The sequence below is a fragment of the Manihot esculenta genome, chromosome 1, assembly GCF_001659605.2.
Source record: "Manihot esculenta cultivar AM560-2 chromosome 1, M.esculenta_v8, whole genome shotgun sequence".
Lineage (NCBI taxonomy): Eukaryota > Viridiplantae > Streptophyta > Magnoliopsida > Malpighiales > Euphorbiaceae > Manihot > Manihot esculenta.
In genome coordinates, this window is record NC_035161.2 from 5,612,664 (window position 1) to 5,636,264 (window position 23,601).

At 34.8% G+C, this 23,601-nt stretch overlaps 2 protein-coding genes across 2 annotated transcripts; both read right to left on the reverse strand.

The window, feature by feature from the left end:
* Positions 1-6,632: 6,632 nt before the first annotated feature.
* LOC110619055 (protein SPIRAL1-like 1) lies at positions 6,633-9,846 on the reverse strand. Its single transcript, XM_021762314.2, has 3 exons — positions 9,696-9,846; positions 8,417-8,710; positions 6,633-6,947 (listed from the first exon to the last, which is right to left on the reverse strand). Exons 2-3 carry the CDS (start codon positions 8,675-8,677, stop codon positions 6,864-6,866), a joined length of 345 nt encoding a protein of 114 aa, XP_021618006.1. The 5' UTR covers positions 8,678-8,710; positions 9,696-9,846; the 3' UTR covers positions 6,633-6,863.
* A 2,782-nt stretch (positions 9,847-12,628) lies between these two features.
* LOC110628598 (pre-mRNA-splicing factor ATP-dependent RNA helicase DEAH10) lies at positions 12,629-22,575 on the reverse strand. Its single transcript, XM_021775356.2, has 13 exons — positions 22,408-22,575; positions 22,281-22,327; positions 22,114-22,194; positions 21,540-21,756; positions 19,094-19,511; positions 18,499-18,702; positions 16,721-16,881; positions 16,036-16,221; positions 15,287-15,518; positions 14,177-14,391; positions 13,866-14,000; positions 13,489-13,681; positions 12,629-13,303 (listed from the first exon to the last, which is right to left on the reverse strand). The coding sequence occupies exons 1-12, from the start codon at positions 22,506-22,508 to the stop codon at positions 13,498-13,500; spliced, it is 2,181 nt and encodes a 726-aa protein (XP_021631048.1). The 5' UTR covers positions 22,509-22,575; the 3' UTR covers positions 12,629-13,303; positions 13,489-13,497.
* Positions 22,576-23,601: the final 1,026 nt, after the last annotated feature.

Genomic DNA, 23,601 nt, shown 5'->3' on the forward strand with positions numbered 1-23,601 from the left:
ACAATATCATCCGGGTGAGGCAAGTGTTATGTTAGATGTCCTCAGCCGGAGATCACTTGGCAGTTTATCCCATACTACAGTAGAGAGAAGGCCTGTGTTTAGAGGAAGAAGTAGAACTGCTGTGAGTCAGCAGAAGAGTTGTGTAGAGTTCCAGAAGGGAGAAGAGTTTATCAGAGTGCGCAGAAGAAGTTTGTAGAGTTCAGGAGAAGGTTGGGGTATTGCTAAGGTGTCTCCAATAAAGAGGTGGTTCGTTATGGGTCGAAGGGTAAAGTGGCTCCAAGATATGTCGGACCCTTTGAAGTCTTGCAAAGGATTGGGGATGTATCTTATAAGCTAGATTTACCTACTTCGATGGAGAAAATCCATTCAGATTTTCATGTTTCTGTGTTATGGAAGTTCGTGTCAGATCCAAGTGAGGTTCTTAAAGAACCAGAGGTAGAGATCTCAGGGGGTCTCATCTATGTTGAGCAACCAGTGCGGATCATAGACACACAAGTCAGGAAGCTGAGGAACAAGGAATCCCGATGGTGGTAACCCTTCGGAATCACCACCCAATAGAAAAGTGTCTATGAGGCCCGGGAGTTTATACTCCAGCAGTACCTGTGTCTCTTTTAGGAGAGGTTTTTAGGCTTGCTTGCTTGCTTGCTTGTTTGTTTCTTATTTGAACATTCGGGGACGAATGTTCTTAAAGGGGGAAAGAATGCAATACCCGGCTAGATTCCGGCATCGGAATCCCTACCTTCCAGCAGAATCTCCGTTGGAATCTGGAATTCTGAAGATGCCAGAGTCTTCTAGAAGGGTAAAGTGTGTTTTTAAAATGTTTTCACATGATTTTATGGTTTTAAATGAAAAATAAATGAGTTTTGAAAAGAATAGGCCAAGGAGGAAGGACCCAGGTTCGGCCGCCGAACCTCAAGTTCGGCCGCCGAACATGGGGCTGTTTTGGGAGTGCTTTAGGCCTCCGAAGGCTTTGAGGGTAGAAACCAGGTTCGGCCGCCGAACATGGGATAGTTTAGGGGGCACGTTAGGCTGCCGAAGGTGGTGAAGTTGTGGAAGCAACTTAGGCCGCCGAAGGTGGTTGACCGGCCACCTATAAAAGGCCCCTCAGACCGAAAATGGGCGAGTTTTCTCCCCATTCTCGAGTTAAGGTGAGTTCATGTCCTCCTTTGGTCGATTTCATGTTCTTTCTTCAAATCTTTCAAGTTTTAACAAGTTTTAGCTTGGGTTTTGAAGTTGTGAGCCTAAGATCAAGTTTTGGGAGCTTGGAGGCCCAAGGAGTTGTTTCCTCCTATCTCCAAGTTAGGAATCACACCAACCCTCGATCTTCAAGAGGTAAGTGTAGATCAACACCCTTTTCTTTGTTTTAAGTAAGTTTTAAGAAGTTTTGATGCTTGTGTGAGGGTAGATGTGCATATTTAGGTTTATGTGGGTTTTATGCTCAATGTATATTTTTATGATGTTTTGTTGGGTGATTTAAGCTAGTTATGCCCTATATGCATGAGGGAGTGTGTATGCATGTTTGGGAGAGAGCATGTGAGGTTTTGGGTTGTTTTGGAAGGCTTGGAGGCTGTTTGTGCATGAGGAGGCTGAGTTCTGCCCTTCAGGAAGAACTCAGGTTCGGCCGTCGAAGGGACTTTCGGCCGCCGAACCTGCCTGTGGTGGCTTGTTTTGGCTGCCGAACCCTGCCCCCGAAAGTTGGACTTTCGGATCTGGAGGGGAGTTTCGGCCGCCGAACATGCACGAGCTTCGGCTCTGGAACCACTTTCGGCCGCCGAAGATGCCGCTGAACGTGGCTGAGTTTCGGCTCTGGAGGGACTTTCGGCCGCCAAACCTGCCGCCGAAAGTGCCCTGTTCAGCCTTCTTTTGCATGATTTCCATGATTGTTTTACGATGTTTTAGGGGGTTTTTGGGGAGATGTTTAGAGTCCTATTAGAGTATGTTTGGTCCCTCATTTGAGTCCACCTGTGTAGGATCGGACCTGAGGAACCGAGGTGTTCAGCAGTGAGTTAGCTGCTCCAGAGTTAGTAAGCATCAGCCAGAGGTGAGTAGAACTGAACTTTATGTTTAAAAATATAAATAAAATGTTTAAAGCATATTCATGCATCATGAATACCATGTTATATAATAGGTTGTTTGCATTAGAATTCACGAATATGATGCATTGCATAATACTATGATGATGATGTGGATGAATATTGAATGATCCTCTAGCCCTCTGTACGGTACGATATGATATGATATGACATGAGATAGAAAGGCCAGACGTGGCCGTATTGCCCTTGGCAATATGTTATATGTAAGAGAAGACCAGGTGAGGCCGTATCGCCCCTGGCGTAGTCGGACATGTTATGATATGAGCTATGTAAGAGAAGACCAGGTGAGGCCGTATCGCCCCTGGCGTAGTTGGACGTGTTATGATATAAGATATGTGGAGGGCTATTTGGTGACAAGTTCATCCTTGATGTGTATTGTTTGTGATGTGATGCATTTCACGATGGCATATGTTTAAATGTTTTCTTTATATAATTCTGCTCACTGGGCTTTATAGCTCACCCCTCTCCCCTAACCCCAGGTTTGTAGGGACAGAGATAGTTCAGGGAGTCAGCAGGTTATGACTATGGTCGTGTTTATGTGATAGAATTGTAGTGGACATGATGTAATGATGTAAAAGTATGTATTGTAATGTAAGGATATGTAATGGCATGTCATAGTTAGAGTTGTGCTTTGCCCTAGTCATGTATGGTTAATCCCTTTGATACATGATAGTATGTTAATGTTTATATGATGATGATTATGTAAACCAAGCTTAATGTATGATATGTTGACCCAACTGGAGCATTTGATGAGGGCTCCAGTGTGGGGTTTTATGATATTGAGGTTGTGCATGCACAGGTTAAGCTTGGTAAGAGAAAAGTTAAAAATTTTTATGTATATGTATGATCATGTATGGAATTTAACAGGTATGCAGGATGCATGTTAGGCTTGCTACGGGTCCCGGCGGCCTTATGCCGAGCTGGATCCTAGCGCCGGTAGCGGTTCAGTTTCCGGGTCGTTACACTATGCGTCTTTCGGGCTCTCCGCTTTGATTTTTCATTTGATTTTTCGTTTGATCTCTTTAGCTTTCTGATCGGCTTCTGGGCTCTTAACTCTGATTCTTTTTCTGAGAATTGATGCTCGTGGCCTTACTGGTGATTTTAGGAATTCAGGCTTATAGCCTTACTGGCGATTTCAGGAATTCAGGCTCATAGCCTTACTAGCGATTCTGAGATTCAGCCTCGTGACTTTATTGGCGATTTTAGGGATTCAAGCTCGTGGCCTTACTGGCAATTCCGGAATTCAGGCTCGTGGCCTTATTAGCAATTCCAGAATTCAGACTCGTGGTCTTATTGATGATTTCAAGATTCAGACTTATGGTCTTACTGGCGATTCCAGGCGTTTAGCCTTGCTTTATGCTCAGGCACATTGGCCTTCATTTTGCTTAAGAACTTATCTGTAAAATAAAAACTCGCACAATACATACGTATGTGAATACGTGCTGTGAATTTGACAGTGTCCATCCATAATCAACATGTCGCACATGGCATTTAGCTTCACTTTTCAAATGAATATAAACATTAAACTTGACTAATAATATTTGACCCTTGGAGTCTAATAATAATATACTGCACGCATGAACTTCTTCAAAAAATTTCAACTCATAATACGGTTTGATTTAAATATATAACTCCCTTTTTCTGAAGAGTGTTCATACTGATTTCCATTAAAAATAAAAATTTTGTGCTAAGCTAAAACACTATAATGCTCGTAGTTATGTAATCATGAATTTCATCTAAAATTTAACTACATAAATAGTCATGATAACAAAACGTCTTGATCTAGAGAAGAATCTGTACAGCTTAGTTAAATCACGCGCATCATTTTTCTCTCATGATTGATGGATTGCTCTTGTATTGTACTTTCTTCTCATATCAGCATCTTCCTCTCTCTGACTTTCGCCGTGTGGCTTTTAGATATAGTTGGTGATTCTCGGGTCTTTTCACCATCTCTCTTCCCTCTGATCTTTCTTGTTGTTAGTTATTAGCCTTTCTTGGCTTGTCATGTGGATCTCAATAGGTTTTGATTGGAAACTCCGATGATAGAATGGTCTCCTTTGTTTCCCACAGATGGCGTCAATTGATGATTTGAAATCCGGCATGGTGGCCAAATGCATACACTTGGACAGTGGCTCGATTCGATGGGTTAATCATTGATCCGTGATTAGTTTGATGAGAGGTGGATGCTTTAGAGATTTCGTATAGGTCCTTCCATATTCGATCTTGAGGAATGGGACTTGCAAAATATGAGAGCACGGTCAGAGGTCTACCGGGAATACCCCCAGTGGAGACCCTCCGACGTTCAAGTTAGATCTGAGACTTTTTAATAGTATAAAGAGAAATAAAATAGAGAGGAAAAGGGAAGAGAAAACTTCCTGAGGACGCTTATGAGAGGAGGCGTTCGAGAGTTCTTCTGTGAGTGTGTGAGAGAGAGCGGGAAAGAGAGAGCCCCGGGCCAGGGAGCTATTTAGTTGGAGTTTTTCTCCTTTACAGTATGGTTGGTTCATAGGTATTTATATTCCGATCATCCTGGTGTTCTCTAACTTATGTCCCGTCAGATTAGATGGGGATATCCTGTAGCAGGTGTGTCAAGCGGCTCATAAATGTGGAGTAGGTTTAGCCAATACCCTATTTATTATGTATGTCACATTAGTCTGTTTTACTGCACGTGCATTTAAGAATTCGGAGGGAGCTAGAAGGATCGACCATCGTGTTGGAGGTCAGCACCTTACCCTGCTTTTATTAGGCCATGCCCAGCTCACCTGACCTATATAGGTGAGTTTCTTCTAGTCACTGTGATTAGTCGCGCCTGCATTCAATGCCTCGTAGTATGAGCTTTGAAGAGGTTTGTCAGTCCGCTCCAGATTTTGGCAGGGTTAGGGGTGTTGACCATCTTTACTGAAAATTTATATTTATACCCAAATTATATTAGACCATACTCTCCCTACTCGATCTTTGTAGAGGTCGGTGGTCTCTATAATTAATTCACACTTATAGTACGTGCTTTGAAGTAGTCAATCTATCCGTTTTGGGTATTGAAAAAGTCATGAGTATTGATGGTCTGATCATTGTAGCTTACAGGTCAGGCGTTCTACTGCTCCAGTCGGACCAATTGAAAAGGTTCGCACGACCTTTCTAAATTTCGTATACACGTGTCATGATTTTAACAGGTCCAATCTTTTATACCGTTATCAAGAAGAATACAAGTTTCCATTATACTCTCATAATTATGAAAGATTTAATTGAAAATGTTTAATACAAATAGCATATATTTCTTTCCATTCCATACTATTATGGAGAGAAATATTTTTGAATGAAATGTAATTTGTTGAGATATATAACTTTTCATCCTTTCTCCTCCCTCTTGTTTTTTTTTTCTCTCTTATTTAATATCTAGACAAGAGAAATAAGGAAATGAAATGTCTTTTTCTCTTCTCTCCATTTCCCTCAATCCAAATAAAAGGTCATGAAGAAATACCACAAAGCATCACATAAAGCATTTGAAAGGAAGAAGAATGGAAGTCCTCACATCAAGTTAACATGCAGCTATCACTAAACCAATCCACAACACTCATTCTTTGAAACTCCATTGAGCTCCTTCAACAAACACATCCAGATCATTAATTAGTCATTAACATTAGTTGCAAGAGCAATCAAATAAAAAAGGCAAATATGTTAAAGACCTTAACTTTCCATATGCATTTTCACAAAGAATCAGCGAGTAAAACAGCTAACCTGATTGAAAAATATCCGACGAAGTTCAACTCCAAGCAACCCCATCCATGGCATTAACATCTGGTATTAGAGAAACTGATTCTAGATTTTTTGAACTTATAATAAAACAAGATGCATTGATATACCGGTATAATCCTCTGACAAATGAACTCAAATCTCCATTTTCTTTTGGCAAGAGAGATGGAAAATTGGAAAATTATATGAATATAAACAAACATCTGAATAAAGTACCAACAATAGCTGATTTATCTATCGTGCTAGTAATTCGAAAGGTCACTATACTGTTAATTTATTATTTTATATTAGAATCCGCATGAGACTCTTATGATCGATATATATAATAAAATTATTGTACATACAACAGTTGTATTATAAAATTTCTCCTATTTTTGAGTCTATGCTTTCTGTATAATAAAACCACGAAACTTTTCCCAAATGATTGCCCTCCTGTGTAGTTTACGAACACAGATGAACTAGCATATGTAGCCATGAGAGCTCGATAAGTGCATGATGCTGCATTTATATTGAATGAAGTCATTTGTCTTAAATAGAATTGACAAAGAACCACAAAATATTGGTTTGCAAGTACAACAGCTATGCCCACAAATCTGGGGAGATTACACAGCACTCTTGGAGCACATACTCCCTTAGTATTGATGCATGCGCCCCACCTCCAATATAAAGTATCTCGTATTAGTTCAAATTACATTAACCCGTCGTAAACAGCCTTTGGATATGCACACATAAATAGAGAGAGAGAGAATCTATTTCAAGGAGCATAAGATCATTATGCAAAGTAAAATATTGCTGAGAACATATCAAAATATCAACTGAACTTCTGTAATGATGTCCATGCATACAAAATGTTCTTTGATTCAATAAACCAAACATCAACACCACCTATATATTACATCACAAGAGCTAGCAAGTTTGCACTAATTATATTATAGATGAAAGCATTGCTCATCCAAAGATTTCCACAAGAATTGACAAATGCGAATTCCAACAGTATTGCATTATGGTATTATATCTCAGTTACTGGTTACCACCACCACCAAATAGGTACCCCAGAGAAGATCCACCACCAGGTGCAGCATGGACTTTGGTTGAAGGTCGATCCTGAACCAAGAAAGAAAATTGTTAGGCTACTGAATGACAACTTGAGAAATAATTACTTTCCATACAAGGAAACACAATTAATCCTTATTTTCATGTTTAAAAGGAACTATCAAGAAAGGTTCTCAAAGCACCATAGACAAGCTTGGTAGCGTACCCATCAACCTTTGCTCAAAAAGGAAGACAGCAGGATGCATAGGCCTAACACCATTAGGAAGTTGGAAGGTATTTAAAGTATGGAACTATCAATAGCATGACTAACATAATAGTTCCATTCAATTCTGCAGTAAACATCACTTTTTGGATGCTAATATCATGCCAATGATTATTCTCAAGATAAGCTGATATGAACCTGCCTAACTCCTAAAAAGCTAGCATATCTGGAGAATGTTACAAATCATATATATAACACTCAAGACCACCCTTCTAACTGATGTGAGACGCATCTTTCCCCACCCTTTTAAACTGCATATCCTCAGCAGAGAACCAGGATTCATAGCCCATAGACCAGATAAGATGAGGCTCTGATACTAAATGACATAAACCTACTGAACCTCTCAAGGTTGCAAACCCATATATGTAACACCCAGTACTATCCTTTCTAACCATGTAGGACACATCACAAGCCTTTACAAAAGAAAAACACATATGCATACCACACTGAAGATAGAGTAGACAGTAACTAAAGAAACAACGAAGGTCATGTAGGTAGTGATGAATATTAATTTAATTTCACAAATCAATTGATGATAAACTATGTTCAAGAGGAACACACATACACCCACACCCAGACCCTCTTCTATCCGTTTCTCATCTAGATGCTTTTTTTGAAATCTTTTTCCCTTTTCAGAGTGAGTACTCAGGTTAAGCATCCAGTTAGAACATACAAATACTACCACCATAATCATTTTAGCAAGAGACTATGAGAAAGGTTTATTGGCCTCAATATAATAAATCTAAGCTAAGAAATCCATCATAAAACACTGGAGCAGGATTTTGACTTCAAAAAATGACAATACATTGGGATGTTGCAATGGCCAAGTGTTGGTGAAAACACTCAAGAGTCAAGAAAATGTCTACACTTAGTGGAAATATTGCAAAGAATTTTCTCCTAACAAAAGTTCAGAAGTCTGTGCCACACAAATCCCAGAAATTTTCAAACAACAAAGGCCCTCCTAGACAAACAAATAGTCATAACAAATTTAAAGGACAATGCTTCTGCATGTTTTTATGCATGACAGTCAGCCAGGTAGTTCCACTTCATTCCAAGAAAACAAATGAAACCTTACAGAAAGTCAGAATTCAATCAAATCAAGTATGTTGTGTCATCTTAAAAAAGGATTCATGAGACATAATGAAGGTGAACGAAATTTGTAACACCTAAAACACTGTATAGACAACAAATGCAAATGTAAATGGTAAACCACTTGCACTCTGCAAAATAACCATAGCAAAATCATTAGGAATCATACCGTAAGGAAGTTTCCAGTATTTTGGCCATCTGCCCGCATATAGTTGTTTACAGAAGTACTATTAATACCAGCAGGAATCTGCTTGCTGGCATCTACTGGCTGAGGAGCAACAGCAGGTTTGCAGGAAGGTGCATTATTCACTGGCTGGACATCATTTGAAGCAGGTTGGGCACTTTTTGTGGAAGGCTTTGGACCTTCTCCACTCCCAAATAGATAGCCCAATGAACTCTGGCCCCCACCACTGCTAACTCCACGACCCATGCTCTGGACTTTGTAGAAAAGGAAATCTTAAACCTGTCTTCCACAAACAAAAAGATCACAAATGATCTAAACAAAGTATGAACCATGAAAACATGAACAGAAGTTTAGGTAAAATATTTTCCTAGGAAAGAAAAGTATACCACTCACTGCAAGTATCACACAAAAAGGCAAACAAGTAAAGCCCATGAAGCTTCATAACAATCTACATCACTATATTCCATCCCAATACATCATAAAAGATTCTTTACTCAGCATAATCACTCCCAATTTCCAAATTAATAAGAATCAGGATTCAAATAGACAATTTAAATCTGCATCTGCAACTTGATCCCATCCAAGAGTACCCAAGCTACTTAAAAAATTCTAACTAACATAGCAGTCATGTGTGAAGGACACAATTTGCTGTTATTAAAAAAGCATTTACGCGTCCGATCCAATATCACCACCAAGTGAAATTCTTAAAAGCACTTCAAATCTTAAATATAAGGCATAATCTAGGACTGCATTCAACATTTAACTGCGCCGCATGACTTGCAGCCAATTATATCAAGACCTGGTAGCTTATAGACATCATATTACAAAGACAAGAGGTTGCCAGTAGGCTATGCAATTCATGAGTAAATTGCAAAACAGGAATGCTAAAACAAAAAAGCAAAAGCATAGGCTTAAAACCAAAAATCAAAACTAGCATAATATGAAGCCCAAAGATAAAGGACAAATTGTACCATATCCCAAATTTTCTATTCCTCAATAAACTAACCATATAACCATAACCACAGCAAAATAGCAGCATCGATCTATCTCATTTCAGTTCCAATACATTGTATAAAAAATTTAAACAAGAAAAAGTCCTCAAAGAGGACATGTTTATGAATCCAAAATTACAGAGAAGCGACAGATCTAACAAAAGAAATTGCGTTTTGAACTTACAGCTACCACTTCAAGTAGTGAAAAAAAATTAGCACAGCTCTCAAAATCCAAGGTAGAAGAAGAGATTAATAAGGGTTTGAAAACGTACCTTAACGATTTTTAGGATCAGATCTGGAGAGTGGAAGCTAACGAGAAGAGATAGAGAGAGAGCAGCGCAGCAAGTGAGCTCACAAGTGATGGAAGGCGAAAGCGAAGGCAAAAGCAAATTGTGTTCGTTAAATAGGCAAATAGATAAATTCAAATGAAATAAATTAATATTGATAATTCCCTCCTTATTTTTTTTTTGAAAAATATATATATTGATATTTTATTTTTTTAGCACATGTTTAATAAATTACATTTTATAAGGCTCAGAGTTGAACTTAAGGGTTACTGAAAACTATTACAAAACCTCAAACCCAAAACTCAAACAAAATAAATATTTTATGATATTTATTTAATTAGTTTATTTAATTATTTTTTATTTAATAAATATACTAAAATTTTGATATTTATGAAAATCGAATCGAATTGATTTTTACCAGAAATTAAATCGAACCAAATCGATATGATTCAATTCGATTTAATCGATTTGAATTTTTAATAAATTTTTTATTTTTTACTTTATTTTTAATATTTTAAAATTTAATTAAAATATTTTAATTTTAATATAATCTAATCCTTTATATTATTAAAAATAATATACTATTATCATTAATCGATTTGATTTAATTTTTTTAATTTTTTCTTATCAAAACTAAATCAAATCGAAATAACTGAAATTTTTAAAATTAAAAATCAAACCGAAATGAATAAAAAGTCGAACTGAATTTTTAAATTAATTCAGTTCGATCGATTTTTTCGATTTGAACCATTAACCTTAATTAATTTAATACACTTATTTAATATTAAAACTCATTAAATACACTTATTTAATATTAATTTTGCATGAATAACTCTAGTAAGTTATATTTTTATATAATATTGCAACATTTTCAATGTCATGTTATTAATTTGTCACCATGAACTATGATTACTATACACTTTTGGATTCTCTTTTATTTTTTAAAAAACATAAATATTTTTTTATTTTATAATAATGGGATTTCTCTTTTATTTTATTTTTTTATAAAAAAAGAAATAAATTTGAGTTTTTTTTTTCTTTTTTTAACTTGAACTTTAAGCAAATCACATAGGTCTAAAATTGAAGCAAGAAAATGAAATTATTCTATTCTTTACTTGCAAAGGGGTTATCCAAAACACATGAGGTGTGCACTCAATAATGTTTAAATACCACTAATCATAAAGCATGCCACTCCTTTTAGGAGAGACTCCCTTATAATTCTAACTTATTGTCTGCCTAAATAAATAAAGATTGATACATATTCTTTATTTAAACTTAATTTTATTAAAATTTGTATTTAGAAAGAACTTGACAAATTAAGTTTAACTAAATTTAGCAAGCACACCTCCTATAAGTGAAAATTTTTTTAAAAATATAAAATTAATAATGGAGTTAAAAAACTATGTTCAAACAGTGAAATTAGCATAATAAGTAATAACTTGATATAACAAATGAGCTACTATATTGGTATGTCGTCTAATTCAAATTAGGTTTTAATTTGTATTTAATAGACGGTGATATTCTGAAACCTAAAAAATAGGATTTATATTGGGTGTCTAAGCTTGACTAGAGAAAAAGACTCTCTCTTTTATCCTTTTTTTTATCTGCTAGTAACATCTAACATCTAACAGCCTTTTTGCTATAGTGTTATCTATCTCTGTTACTCAAAACTATATGTATGGATGCGTCAGAACACCTCTCCACGCCATACAGCCATTTAATTCTCCTTGACACCTATGCTGTCAGGACTGCGAAGTGATCGTACTTATTTCCCTTATCTTATGTCACATGGGCTGAACTTTTCATGAGTAGGCCCGAGCGTGTAATCACTCTAGTCCACCTCTCATTGCAGGGGCTGGTCTCATGACGTTGGATCGATTTACCTGCGTGGACTTAATAGGTTTTGGACCCATAACTTTCTCCAGGGTCTGGTCTCGTTTCCTGATCAGGGAAACCTGGCGGTTATCAGACTTATAATTAATTTTTTTATTAAAATTTAATAAAAAAATAATTATATTATATTACATTACACTCCACTAAAATACAACATCAAAATAATAGCTAATCCAAAATTAGTAATAGTTAATGAGACTTAAATGCTAAGTTTTTGTTTGCTTGTTTTTTTAGAGCTTTTGACATATCAAGATTAAAACAGAAATCACCAAAAGAGTACTACCAACATACCCTTTAGTTAATAAGGTGAGAAGTGTTTTCAAGTGATGTTATTGTTAGGTTCCATAACCTTTTCATTTGGTGGACTATGCAATTCAATTTCTCATGTTTGTGTTCTCAATTTTTTATTTAGGGTTTTCCAACCTAAATTGTGAATTAAGAAAAAAAAACTATTGTCCGGAAAAATCTTTCTGTTAATCTGTAATTATATTCAAATTTTTTAAAATTTTATTCTATGTACTCAACTTTTAAATTTACAAGTAACTGTAACCAAATTATAAAATAAAAAAATATTATATATTCTCTATTTAGTATTATAAAAAAATTTTAAATAAATTTTCACAAGTATAATTTTAATTTTTATTAAAATAAAAACTTTAAAATTAAAAGGAATTAAATTTTTTATTATAAATAAAAAAAATTATTAGAAAAGAAATTAATTAAATAAAATTATTATAAAAATTTTAATTTCAAACATAGGGATTGTAAATTGAAATTAAATTTAGCGATAAATTAAAGCAAAGTCATGTATGAGCCATACAGAAAAAGAGGTAAAACTTGTTTCTTCATGATTGTGTGATAATTGAATTCATTTCTTTTTTCATATGATTTATTTCAAACAAATCCTACAAGAAGACTGGCTGCTGGGATGTTTCATAATAAAAGAAAGTGGAAGATCAATAGACTTTTTACCTTAACATAAAGAATGAAAATTTCCAATTTCTAATCAATGCAAGACCAAGGCATATACTGAACCATCCATAAATATCATCAATGTTGGCTACATCAATTTTACATTATGGAGAGCAACTTAAAATCCATGGATAGGGAATCTGACTTCTAAAAGTAAGAGGCTTTAATTTAGAATGGTAACAAAGCATCATTTCTCAAGCCCACATAAAAATGGAGTTAATCACAGAGATAGAAAAGAAAAGGGGGGGGGGGGGGGGCGCTGCTGGGGAGGAAGGGGATTTACAGGGTTAAAGATTCTAGAACCACTAAAACCAAATGATGAACTGGGAAACAGTCCTGTGCTCTTCCACCCCGTCAAAATTCAAAATGCAGCCATCCTGCACTCAATATAATAACGGCTTACAAATCAGAGTCTCTTAAGTTGCTGATTTTCAACAACCTGGCTCACTCATAGAAATTCAAAATGAAGGGAAAACTGAAACACCATCAGCATGCTTCCTTGTATTGGAATCAATTCTGGATGGAATTGACAATTCTCTCTTGAGGATGCTCCAGATGGCAAATAGCCACAAAGCACCAACAGATAGGGTTGCGAATGAGAATCCCAAAATTCTGCAACTCCCCTCATCTACCAGTATAAAAAGGGATGGATAAGAACATGTTTGGATGTATTACTGATTGTCACCCTCAATGGTAAGAAACAGAGATCATCCTTCTGTTATTTCCAGCTGCAGGGTAAAAAGATCAAGCATATAAGCCAAAAAAAGCTACCAGATTAACGATTCACCATATCTGATTCAAAAGATCCAGAAGAAGAGAATTTTAACCAAGGATAAATAAGTTAAAAAAAAAAAAAAACGTTCCATATTAAATGAAACAATCATATTAATATACTAGCTGTGCGAATTAGTACCGGAAAAATTTAACTCTGTGAGGCATAGTAGTGAGGAGCAAGCTCAGTTAACCATAAATAATCGATCCTAGTTACGTTGCGGATGTACTTCTTAGTGGTTTGGACCAGTTCATTGAAAATTACGCATTCTGCCTTTGACTGGAATAACACAGAAGAAGGGTGTATCTGCACTACCTGTCCACTTGCCAAGGCCCTGCCATTTAGTTCAGCAACTGTGAGAGATTTCATAATGGTGAGCAAGGAAAATAGGGGATAGCAATGGATGGTTGGATATAGTGACTGACTAGTTACAGGTCTTCTAATAGGAATGAGCAGGTAATAACATTGAAGGAGCAGCCAGATGAGTTTCAGACGTCATATCAATGTAAATTCAATACCTGTACGTCCCCTCAGGCTGCTTCAAAGCTGCATTAAGGAAAAAGGAAGCAGCAAGGCATCTTCGAAATTGAAGCACATCATCTCCACATGAAGAAATACGAAGACCCATTTGTTCAACATGTCCTCGAATTTGACTGCAAATGAAAAGAACCATGTAAATTCAAGAAACACCAAGTATAGGAATTACAAAAGTTCAACTTTGGAGAATCCTTTTGACCGCAGATGCCACGTTTTTACCATGTGAACCTACCAAGTAAAGAAGTATAATCTACGAGGAAAAGAAAGAGAAGAAATAGAGTAAATAGCTGACCTGTGAATGTCACGAGCATGCCTCAGTGAACGGCCATTAATGAAATTTTCCTTGCACCATTTTCTCAGAAATTTTTCATTTTTTCCTTTGAGACTTTTTTCATTACCAAATTCCATCTTTCTCTTTTCCAAAAGTCCATCTACTGCCCGATACACATTAACCAAAGTAAGATGGTCTCCATCTGGACTTGAAAAGCACTTCGCTGCAGTTCTCGCCTGGTAAACAGGAATACAAAATTGTGATGCTTAACTGCAAGTATTATCAAGTTGGGTAAGCTGATGGCGATAGCATAACCATTGGAAGATATAATCCAGATGCATCACAAAAATAATGGTAGGTAAGGAAGTTTTTGAGGCTGCAACAGACCTCTAATTATAAACAATTATACACCAAACAGAATTGAAAACTAACAAATATCTACGTTGTCATTTACACAATGTCTGGGACAAAAGTGCAGCTAGGAAAGGAAGGGGGAAAAGAGAGAAACGCATAGAGAATAACCTTTCTCTATGTTGTTTGGAAAGCAAGGAAATGGGATAAAGATAACCTAGGGGAATAAAACAAAAGAAAATCATATCATATCCTTGCTTGGGAAAAAGTTATGAAGATATATTTGTGGTTAAATTTGTCACTTCCAAGATTATCTATAACAATTTAAAAAAACCTATCCTCCTTTCCCCCCGCATTGGAGAGAATTTTGTTGGCCCAGGTGAAAAAGTCACTATTCAAAAACCCATCCTCTCCTATTTCTTAGTAACCCAAACAACGGAACATAATTTTCCACCCCACTTCCATTTCCCAAAATTTCCCCCCTTCCCGAACAGGCCATTAAAAATCCAAGCTTCCTTCCTAGTGTTTAAAACTACGCAGAACCATGATTCCATCACAGAATAAACTCTCAGTCTTTTCATAAATCCATCCAAGTGATATTACCAGTTACTGGCCATTTTTGCATATACATCTCAAATCTAAATGTCCAGCAAAATGGAGCCACTGAGAAAGTGATGGCAAAGATGTTTCAGTAGTATAATTTCATTTGTACTAATCTAGACAACCATATGATCCTTTTGTCATCCCAAGAATATAATAGGAAAATCAGTCCATGCATACCTCATCCAATTTCTCACGAGGGGTATAAAAAATAGATTCCACTGAGAGCATCGCAACAGTTATCAGCATTTCTTCCAAGCAGTTGAACTGACTAGCTAAGATGAGAGCTTTGGAATAAATAGGATCTAAAGGAAGCCGAGCCATTTGATGCCCAACAGGTTCTGACAACTTACAGTCATCTGTCAAAGCACCAAGCAAAAACAGATGCTCCAATGATTTGATGATAGCTGCCCTGTTCAAGTGCATAATGAACTCAGGAACTAACATATTTCTCAGACATAAACATAATAGAGGATACAGTCGGTAACAATAAAACTAACTTTCCGTCTTAATAATTGTTAACGTTCCTTAAGCAGCACAAAAATGCTAGAACTGCAAAATTTACAAGCCAGGCAAATTACCACAGACACAAACCAAATAGAAATGATATTTTAAACATTTTTTGTTTAACATAAATGAATAGGTAACTTGATCTCGGGCTACAACAGAAAAAATGATTCAAGGAAAAGATAATTGGAGACATCACAAGGACAATGAGAAGACTAAGAGAACATTGAAGTGATGTAAAAATGGATGAACCATATCCAAGGGCAAAAGGCATGACCTTAGTGAGCAAACATTTAATCAATCAAGAATCATTAAGGTACTTATGCTAATGTTAAAAGATGGTATCTATATGCATATAAAAATGCAAGATAGAATGTCACACACAAAATCAAGAAAGACTATGAAAAAGCATATAAAATTACCTAGATGGCTTTTCCATGAAATCAAACCCAATGATATCGTCGACACCCAGAGCCTTCAGCTGCAAGATGACATTTGAGAGGTTGCACCGCTTGATCTCTGGCTTCGTCGAATCCTCAAGTTTCTCAAATTCATGCTCTGGATACAGACGAAAGCACTTTCCAGGTCCTTCGCGACCTGCACGTCCACTGCAGTAAGAAATTAACAGTCATTCTCAATTATTTGTTCATAAGCATACTTTAGATTCAAGAATTATCAAGCAGAATCTTTTTGAACATAATAATATAAAGATATAAAAAGAGAATAACCAGCAACAAGATAACACGTTTTTCTTTTTTACAATTCAGCTTAATGATTCAAAGCAAAACAAGCTTATTTCTTATTAGATAATCAACCTTAATTAAATAGAATGAAGACATAAAAGCATCCAATCACACAAAATCCAAAAACCAGAGAAGAAAGTTAAAACAGTCCGTTGACAAAACAATGATGACAGTAAATCACACCTTCTCTACAACCAATCCTGTCTCTGAGAGTTCAATTAGGGATGAGTTCATTTATTAACTGACTCACATACGACACTACATGTAATCTGCTAGCATAAAAAATTGTGCAACCTAGTTGATTCACTTCTTCATGTATGGAAAATTTTCCCTGTATTCTCAAGGCATAGTCCAGTAGAAATACCTCCTTTGAAGTGCCTGAGCTTTTGAAGTTGGAATAATTATCAATGATTCCATCCCTTTGACTGGATCATAAGAACGTGCTTTCACAAATCCTGGGTCTATAACATATTTGATTCCAGGTATTGTCACAGATGTCTCAGCAATATTTGTTGCCAATATTACCTATCAGAACATTGAATGGTTGAATGATATTAAATAAATTAAAGCTCTAGAGCGTGTACCACATATAAGTATTATGGACAACCAGAATCATCTAGAAGAACTGTATTACAGATTAAGTATAACAATCCACACAGTGTGTTATCCATGTATTTTGTCTCCATGTGCATCTAAGATAGATGAGATGGATATATCGATATGTAGTTTATGCAGTAATTATGTTCAAATAATGATTACAGAAATTCTTGCACTTCATTTTTCTTCTCCAGGGATTGTAATCAGCAGTATACAAGTGAAAAATTAACACTACCATCATGGGAGGGCAAATATGCAAATATATGCATAACCAATTATAGTATCCAAATCACTGATGAAACACTGCAGAAAATGTGGATCCAACCCTAGGTATAGCACCAAAAGGCAAGACTTATGATTTGATGGCCTAAAGCAGCCATGGTTTTAAATAATGGCCATTACGTAACGTAACGGCCGTTATGTAACGGGTTTTAGGGGAGTTGTTACCCGTTATCCCGTTATACAACAGCCCCTCCTGATTTGCAGGCGTAACAGTAACGGCCGTTACCAATAATTAAAATTTTTTTATATCCTTTATCTTTTACTCTCTATTCTCATTTTCTTTAGTTTCTACACATTTCAACGGCTTTAAAGACTATATTTTTTAAGTTTTCTCTTCCCTTTCTCTTTCAAATTTCAATCTTCCCTCCATATTTCTCGTATAAACTTAGATCTATTATAAACTACTCTATTTCCAAGCTTATTTCTTCTAAAAAGTTAGTTAAATTTTATCTATTTTAGTTTTTAATTGTTGTTTTTTTTTTTCTTTTTTTTGTAAGTTTTTGTGGATTAAAGTGTTAGTTTTGAGTTAAAATTATACTTTGAATTATTAGTTTAATCGATCTATAAAGATTATGTTGATTTTTCTTATTTTAAACTATATAATATTTAACTTAAGTTAAATAATCTATATTTTATATATTTATGTTTATTATGCATTTGTATACATTGTTCTGAATTAAATTTAATCAATCTCATTTTATTTATGAACTTTGCAAATTTTTTTAAAAAATTTGCGTAGTGCCAGACCGTTACGTTACGGCCGTTACAGGTCTATTCCCATTACCTGCAACCACGACCGCGGCCGCGACCGCAATTTAAAACCATGAAAGCAGCACAACCTAACATAAAAAATTTTGAACTAGAGGGGAAATTGACATACAATCGCCAGAATCCTCAACAAAAATCAGTGTGCGACATGAAATATGTATTGCATTGATTCTACAATATTAAATGTATGGGACTTAAGGAATAACAACGGGAATATAAAATATTTTAAAAAAACAAATAAAGATAAGGGGGAAATAATAAAAGATAAACAAAAATGAAGCAGAAGAGTCCATATTCCAAAGAACAGATTCAAACTTGAAAAAGAATTCTAATTCTTGAAGAATGAAAAGAAAGGGACTGCCAGAGATCAACACAACTACCCATCTAAGCCTTGATCCTGATCTAGATATTAGGTCCAAAAGAACACAAACAAATTCAAGTGCCACCCATTTGATACACTTGATAGAGACTAACTCACATGCATCATTAAGCTACCTTACGATGCCCAGGTGAAGCTGGCATGAAGACCCGCATCTGCTGCTCCGATGGAAGAGATGAAAATATAGGAACAGTTGACAACTTTCTATTGGCTTCAGGTAATTTATGAAGTTGTTCCTGCACAAGTCCTTCAATGGACTCAATCTCTTCTTGGCCAGTTAGAAATACAAGTATGTCACCAGGGGCCTCCTCCAAATGAATCTAACAAGAATTGCACAAAAAAAGAAGCATGAGAAGCCATATGATAAATTTGATAAAATTTAAAACAAAGTTTACGAGAATAAGCACTAATTAAAGCTCTTGAGGAATATCTTGGGAAAACATGAACTGAGGAAAAATAATAAGAAAAGATTAATTTGTGTCAATTCCATTAAGCCTATTTTGGGATAGAAGTGAGAAACTAAATTTAGTGATGTGAATTACAACAAAGAACATGAACAACCAAGTGAGGAAACACAATGTTTCAAAAAATAAAAGTGAGGAAACGCAAACAGGGGGAAAACACCTAAACTTTGGTAAAGGAAGAAGATAGTTGATTGCTTGATTAAGCACAGTTGCAATATAGAACCTGAGAAGAGCACACCATAATAACCTGGAATATAGTAACCAAGGTCGCATCAAGATAATCTTGCACAGGATGAAGAGCATACAGTATATCAACATGATGTTGGCGCCCTTCAATATGAACAGCTCTGGCACCACCAAAATACTCAGAAAAAACACGAGCATCCAAGCTGGCAGACATTATGATTAACTTCAGTGGAGGGAATTTCCTGCCATGGCCTTGCTTGAGAAAACTAGTACATTGAGCACCAGTTCCTTTCTCCTGCACTGTCCTGTTCTTTGACTTCTTGTCATCCGTATTGACATGGTCCTTCATAGAGTTTGACCTAACATTTTGTACATTTTTTAGCAATCCCAGCAGAACATCAGTGTGGACAGTTCTCTCATGAGCTTCATCAACAATGATGACTGAATATCTAGAGAGGTAAGGATCCAGTAATGCTTCCCTGTACCAAGACTTGCATCAATTCATATTGAATAAAGATTCATGTCAAAGCCTAGATAATTTTTTAAAAAATACTATAAATATGCAGCACCTAAATAATGTGAATCATTTGACTCATCTGACCAAAAAATTAATCTTTACCTCACATGAAAATGTCTATAAAATAAACATCAAAATGAAATTAGATGAGATTTCCAGGTTAAAAAGTTCCTTTTACTTCCAATTCCATTCCTGAATAGGGTTATCAATCTACATAATTCAAGTTACAATTATAAATTCCAGCATATAAAAGAATCAAGGATGAATTACAAATATGCCCCAAGGCAATGTAGTTATTAATAAGTTGATCCATGTATTTTCAAAAATTCATTATAACACTCCTAACCATGGTTTTTAAACTGCGGCCGCGGTCGCGGGTAACGAAAACAGGCTTATAATTGCCATAACGTAACGGTAACGACCTGGTACTACGCAAATTTTTCAAAAAAATTTACAAAGCTCATAAATGAAATGATATTGATTAGATTTAATTCAAAACAATGTATACAAATGCATAATAAACATAAATACATAAAATATAGATTATTTAATTTAAGTTAAACATCATATAGTTTAAAATAAGAAAAATCAACATAATCTTTATAAATGAGTAAACTACTTTAACTCAAAACTAACACTTTAATCTATAAAAAGTAAAATAAAAAGGAAAAAAACAACGACTAAAAACTAAAATAGATAAAATTTAACTAACTTTTTCGAAGAAATAAGCTTGGAAATAGAGTAGTTTATGATGAATTTAAATTTATATGAGAAATATGCAGGGAAGATTGAAATTTGAAAGAAAAAGAGAAGAAAAAACTATAAAAAATATAGCCTTTGAAGCTGCTAAAAAGTATAGAAACTAATAAAAATGAGAATAGAGAGCAAAAAAGGAAGGATATAAAAAAATTTTAACTACTGATAACTGTCGTTACCATTACGTAACGGCCGTTACACCTGCAAATCAAGGGGGGCCGTTGTATAACAGGCTAACGAGTAACAGACCCCCCAAAACCCGTTTAACGGCATAACGGCAGTTATTTAAAACCCATGCTCCTAACTTGTAACGGCCCAACCCAAATAATTTTTGGACTTACATCCCACTTAGCCTAAAATGGTTAACCTAAGTTATTTACTAATTCGATAACTTAATAATTCGAGCTAGCTATTAATAAACCCTTTTCACTTTCTATTTCTTAATGATGTGGGATCAGAATCTCACATTACTTTCCCACTCAATTTTGCGATGTCCATGTTGCAATATCGCTAAGCTAGATCACCTTTAGACCTTTAGATATTGTGGTTCGCTAGTACCTCGAATAGTTCTACCTGGTCCCACAGACCTACTAGCTTTACATAATTTTTCTAACTCGAGGTGTTCTTGTACCAATTGTAATAACTCGACCCAAATAACTTTTGAACTCACTTTCTACTTGGTCTAAGATGGTTAACTCAAGTTATTTAATAGTTTGAGCTAGCTATTAATAAACGCTTTTCACTTTCCATTTCTTAACAATGTGGGATCAAAATCCCACATTACTTCTAAATATTTTCATCCTTTTATACATATAGTTGTTAATGCTTAAGGAGAGGTCCAAATATCCTTGTAGAAAAGAGATGTTCCAATATTATTTCTAAAAATAGATGGAACAAGTGTTAATAGTAGCACAATTCAAAGACTAAATAGCCACTTATTTGAAATTTGACTAGAGGAATATGTTGGACTATACTTGGAACAAAGATGAAATGATGAACCAAAATTAGGGACATTTTAATGAGTTTTCAAAATATAGGAATCAATTTGTTAACAATGATAATATTCAAGGACGGTGCAGTAAATCACCCAAGAAACATGCTTAATCACAATAATTCACATATATTTTATCAAAGAACAAAACATCTTTACTTTACAAAGCTCTAATAATAAAAAATAACACTCAAATTTCAACATAAAAAGACAATATTAGAGGCAATAGATATGGATTATTACCTGAGTAGCAATCCATCAGTCATGTACTTAATCCTTGTAGAGCTAGAGGTTTTGTCATCAAACCTGATGGAATATCCAACCTTTTGTCCCAGCTCAACGCCGCATTCCTCTGCCACCCGTTTTGCCACAGTGACCGCCGCAACACGCCTAGGTTGCGTTATCCCAATAGCTTTTCCATCTCGACAAAACCCAGCGTTGAACAGAAACTGAGGTAATTCTACAGAGAAAATTAGCAGAAAAAAAAAATCTTAATAGGCATCATTTGATGTCGCGGAAAATATTTTTCATGAAAAATATTTTTGCATTTTCATGAAATTAATTGAAAAAAATTTCCAAACCGAAGGAAAAAATTTAAGTCCTTTTAGAAAATTGAATTCCTCTAGAATAAGTCATTTTCCTTTCTTTGAAAAACTTACCAATGCTACTAAACTTTCTATACATAAATTTATCTCATTCATTTTTATGACATTGCTACCAAACAATGGAAATATCTTGCAAAATATGCTCTATGGAAAAAAAAAATTCTCCCAAATTATAAAATAAATAGCAAAAAATCAAAAAAGAACAATCTTACGAGTTGTTTTTCCACTTCCAGTTTCACCAACAATGATCAATATATCATGGGTTTTAACCTCCTCAATAAGTCGTTCCTTAACTAAAAGAACAGTGAATGAACAAAAATCAGTACAAATTCAGAATGAAATACAAGAGCTTACGAACCAAACAGGTGTAGAACGATACCTGAAGCTATAGGTAGAGACAACCTCTGACTCTTAATCCTCTCTCTCCTGCATTTGAATCAAACTCGCGTTAATTCTACAAAAAAAAAAATTGAAAAAGAAAATCCTAAAATAGGGAAGAAGTTGACCTGGCCAAAGAATCAGAATTGCGAGACTTATTGGGGAAGTTGGACTGCTTCTTTTGGTTTTGAAGATTGCTTCTGGGTCCGTTCTGCGCCATTGAAGGCATTACTCTTCTCTGTGAGACGAGGATCAGAGGCCTAGAGGAGAGGGGAGAAAGAAACCCTCTTGAAAACGGTTAAACCCTTTTTCCTGCTCAATCAAATACAAAACGCACAGTTTTGTTCAGTCTACTCCTTCTTCTGGTTCGGCCCTTGGGCTTTTTTCTATCCCTGACTTCTTCTAATGTGGAATTTTTCTATCCCAATCCACCTCATGCTCTTAATTTTTTTTTTTAAATTAATTTAGGATTCACTAAGAATCATAAAACAATCATATATATATATATATATATTTTATCAATTAAACTAATTTAAATTATTTTGCAGAAAATTACCTTTAAAAGAAAATTCTTTTCATTAGTTTAAATATCACTATTAATTTATTGTAACTAAATTTATGATTTTATACAATTTATTCTCACAAATTAATTATAAATAAATCTATTTATAAATTCTTGATTCCAAATATGTCAATTTATTTTTAGAATTTATAAATTAATCTTACAAATTTACGAGATAAAAACAATACGCTAAGCCTTTATTTATTTAAAAAAAATATTTAAATGTAAAAGATTTTTCAATAAAAATATTTTACAATAAAATAATTAAAATGTTGTAGCAGTTGATCGATAATAAGGTGTGAGAAGTAGAGGTGAGCAGTATTCGATTCAAATCGAAAAAATTGATTAAATCGAATTGATTTAAAAATTTAGTTCGATTTTTTATACATTTCGATTCGGTTCAGTTTTTAATTTCAGAAATTTCGGTTATTTCAGTTCGGTTCAGTTTTGATTAGAAAAAAACTGAAAAAACCGAACCGAACCGATTAATGATAATAATATATTTTTTCAATAATATAGAGAAATTAAATCATATTAAGATTAAAATATTTTAATTAAATTTTAAAATATTAAAAATAAAATGTAAAAAAATTAAAAAATTATTAAAAATCAAAACCGATTAAACCAAACCGAATCGAATTGAATCAGACCGATTCGGTTTGATTCGGTTTCTGACCAAAATCAGTTCGGTTTGGTTTTTATAAAAACTAAAATTTCAGTTTTCAGTTTATTCGATTTAGTTCGATTTTGAACTGAACCG

Bases quoted from the DNA above. Each gene is read 5' to 3' on its own strand.
- LOC110619055 (XM_021762314.2), bottom strand. From the start codon at position 8,677: ATGGGTCGTGGAGTTAGCAGTGGTGGGGGCCAGAGTTCATTGGGCTAT. The intron at 6,948-8,416 runs GTATGATTCCTA...TTCTTGGTTCAG, and splicing joins ATACTGGAAACTTCCTTACG to GATCGACCTTCAACCAAAGT.
- LOC110628598 (XM_021775356.2), bottom strand. From the start codon at position 22,508: ATGCCTTCAATGGCGCAGAACGGACCCAGAAGCAATCTTCAAAACCAA. The intron at 16,222-16,720 runs GTATTTCTACTG...TTCTTACTGCAG, and splicing joins GCTCAGGCACTTCAAAGGAG to TGGACGTGCAGGTCGCGAAG. The intron at 15,519-16,035 runs GTAATTTTATAT...GCACTTGAACAG, and splicing joins TTCATGGAAAAGCCATCTAG to GGCAGCTATCATCAAATCAT.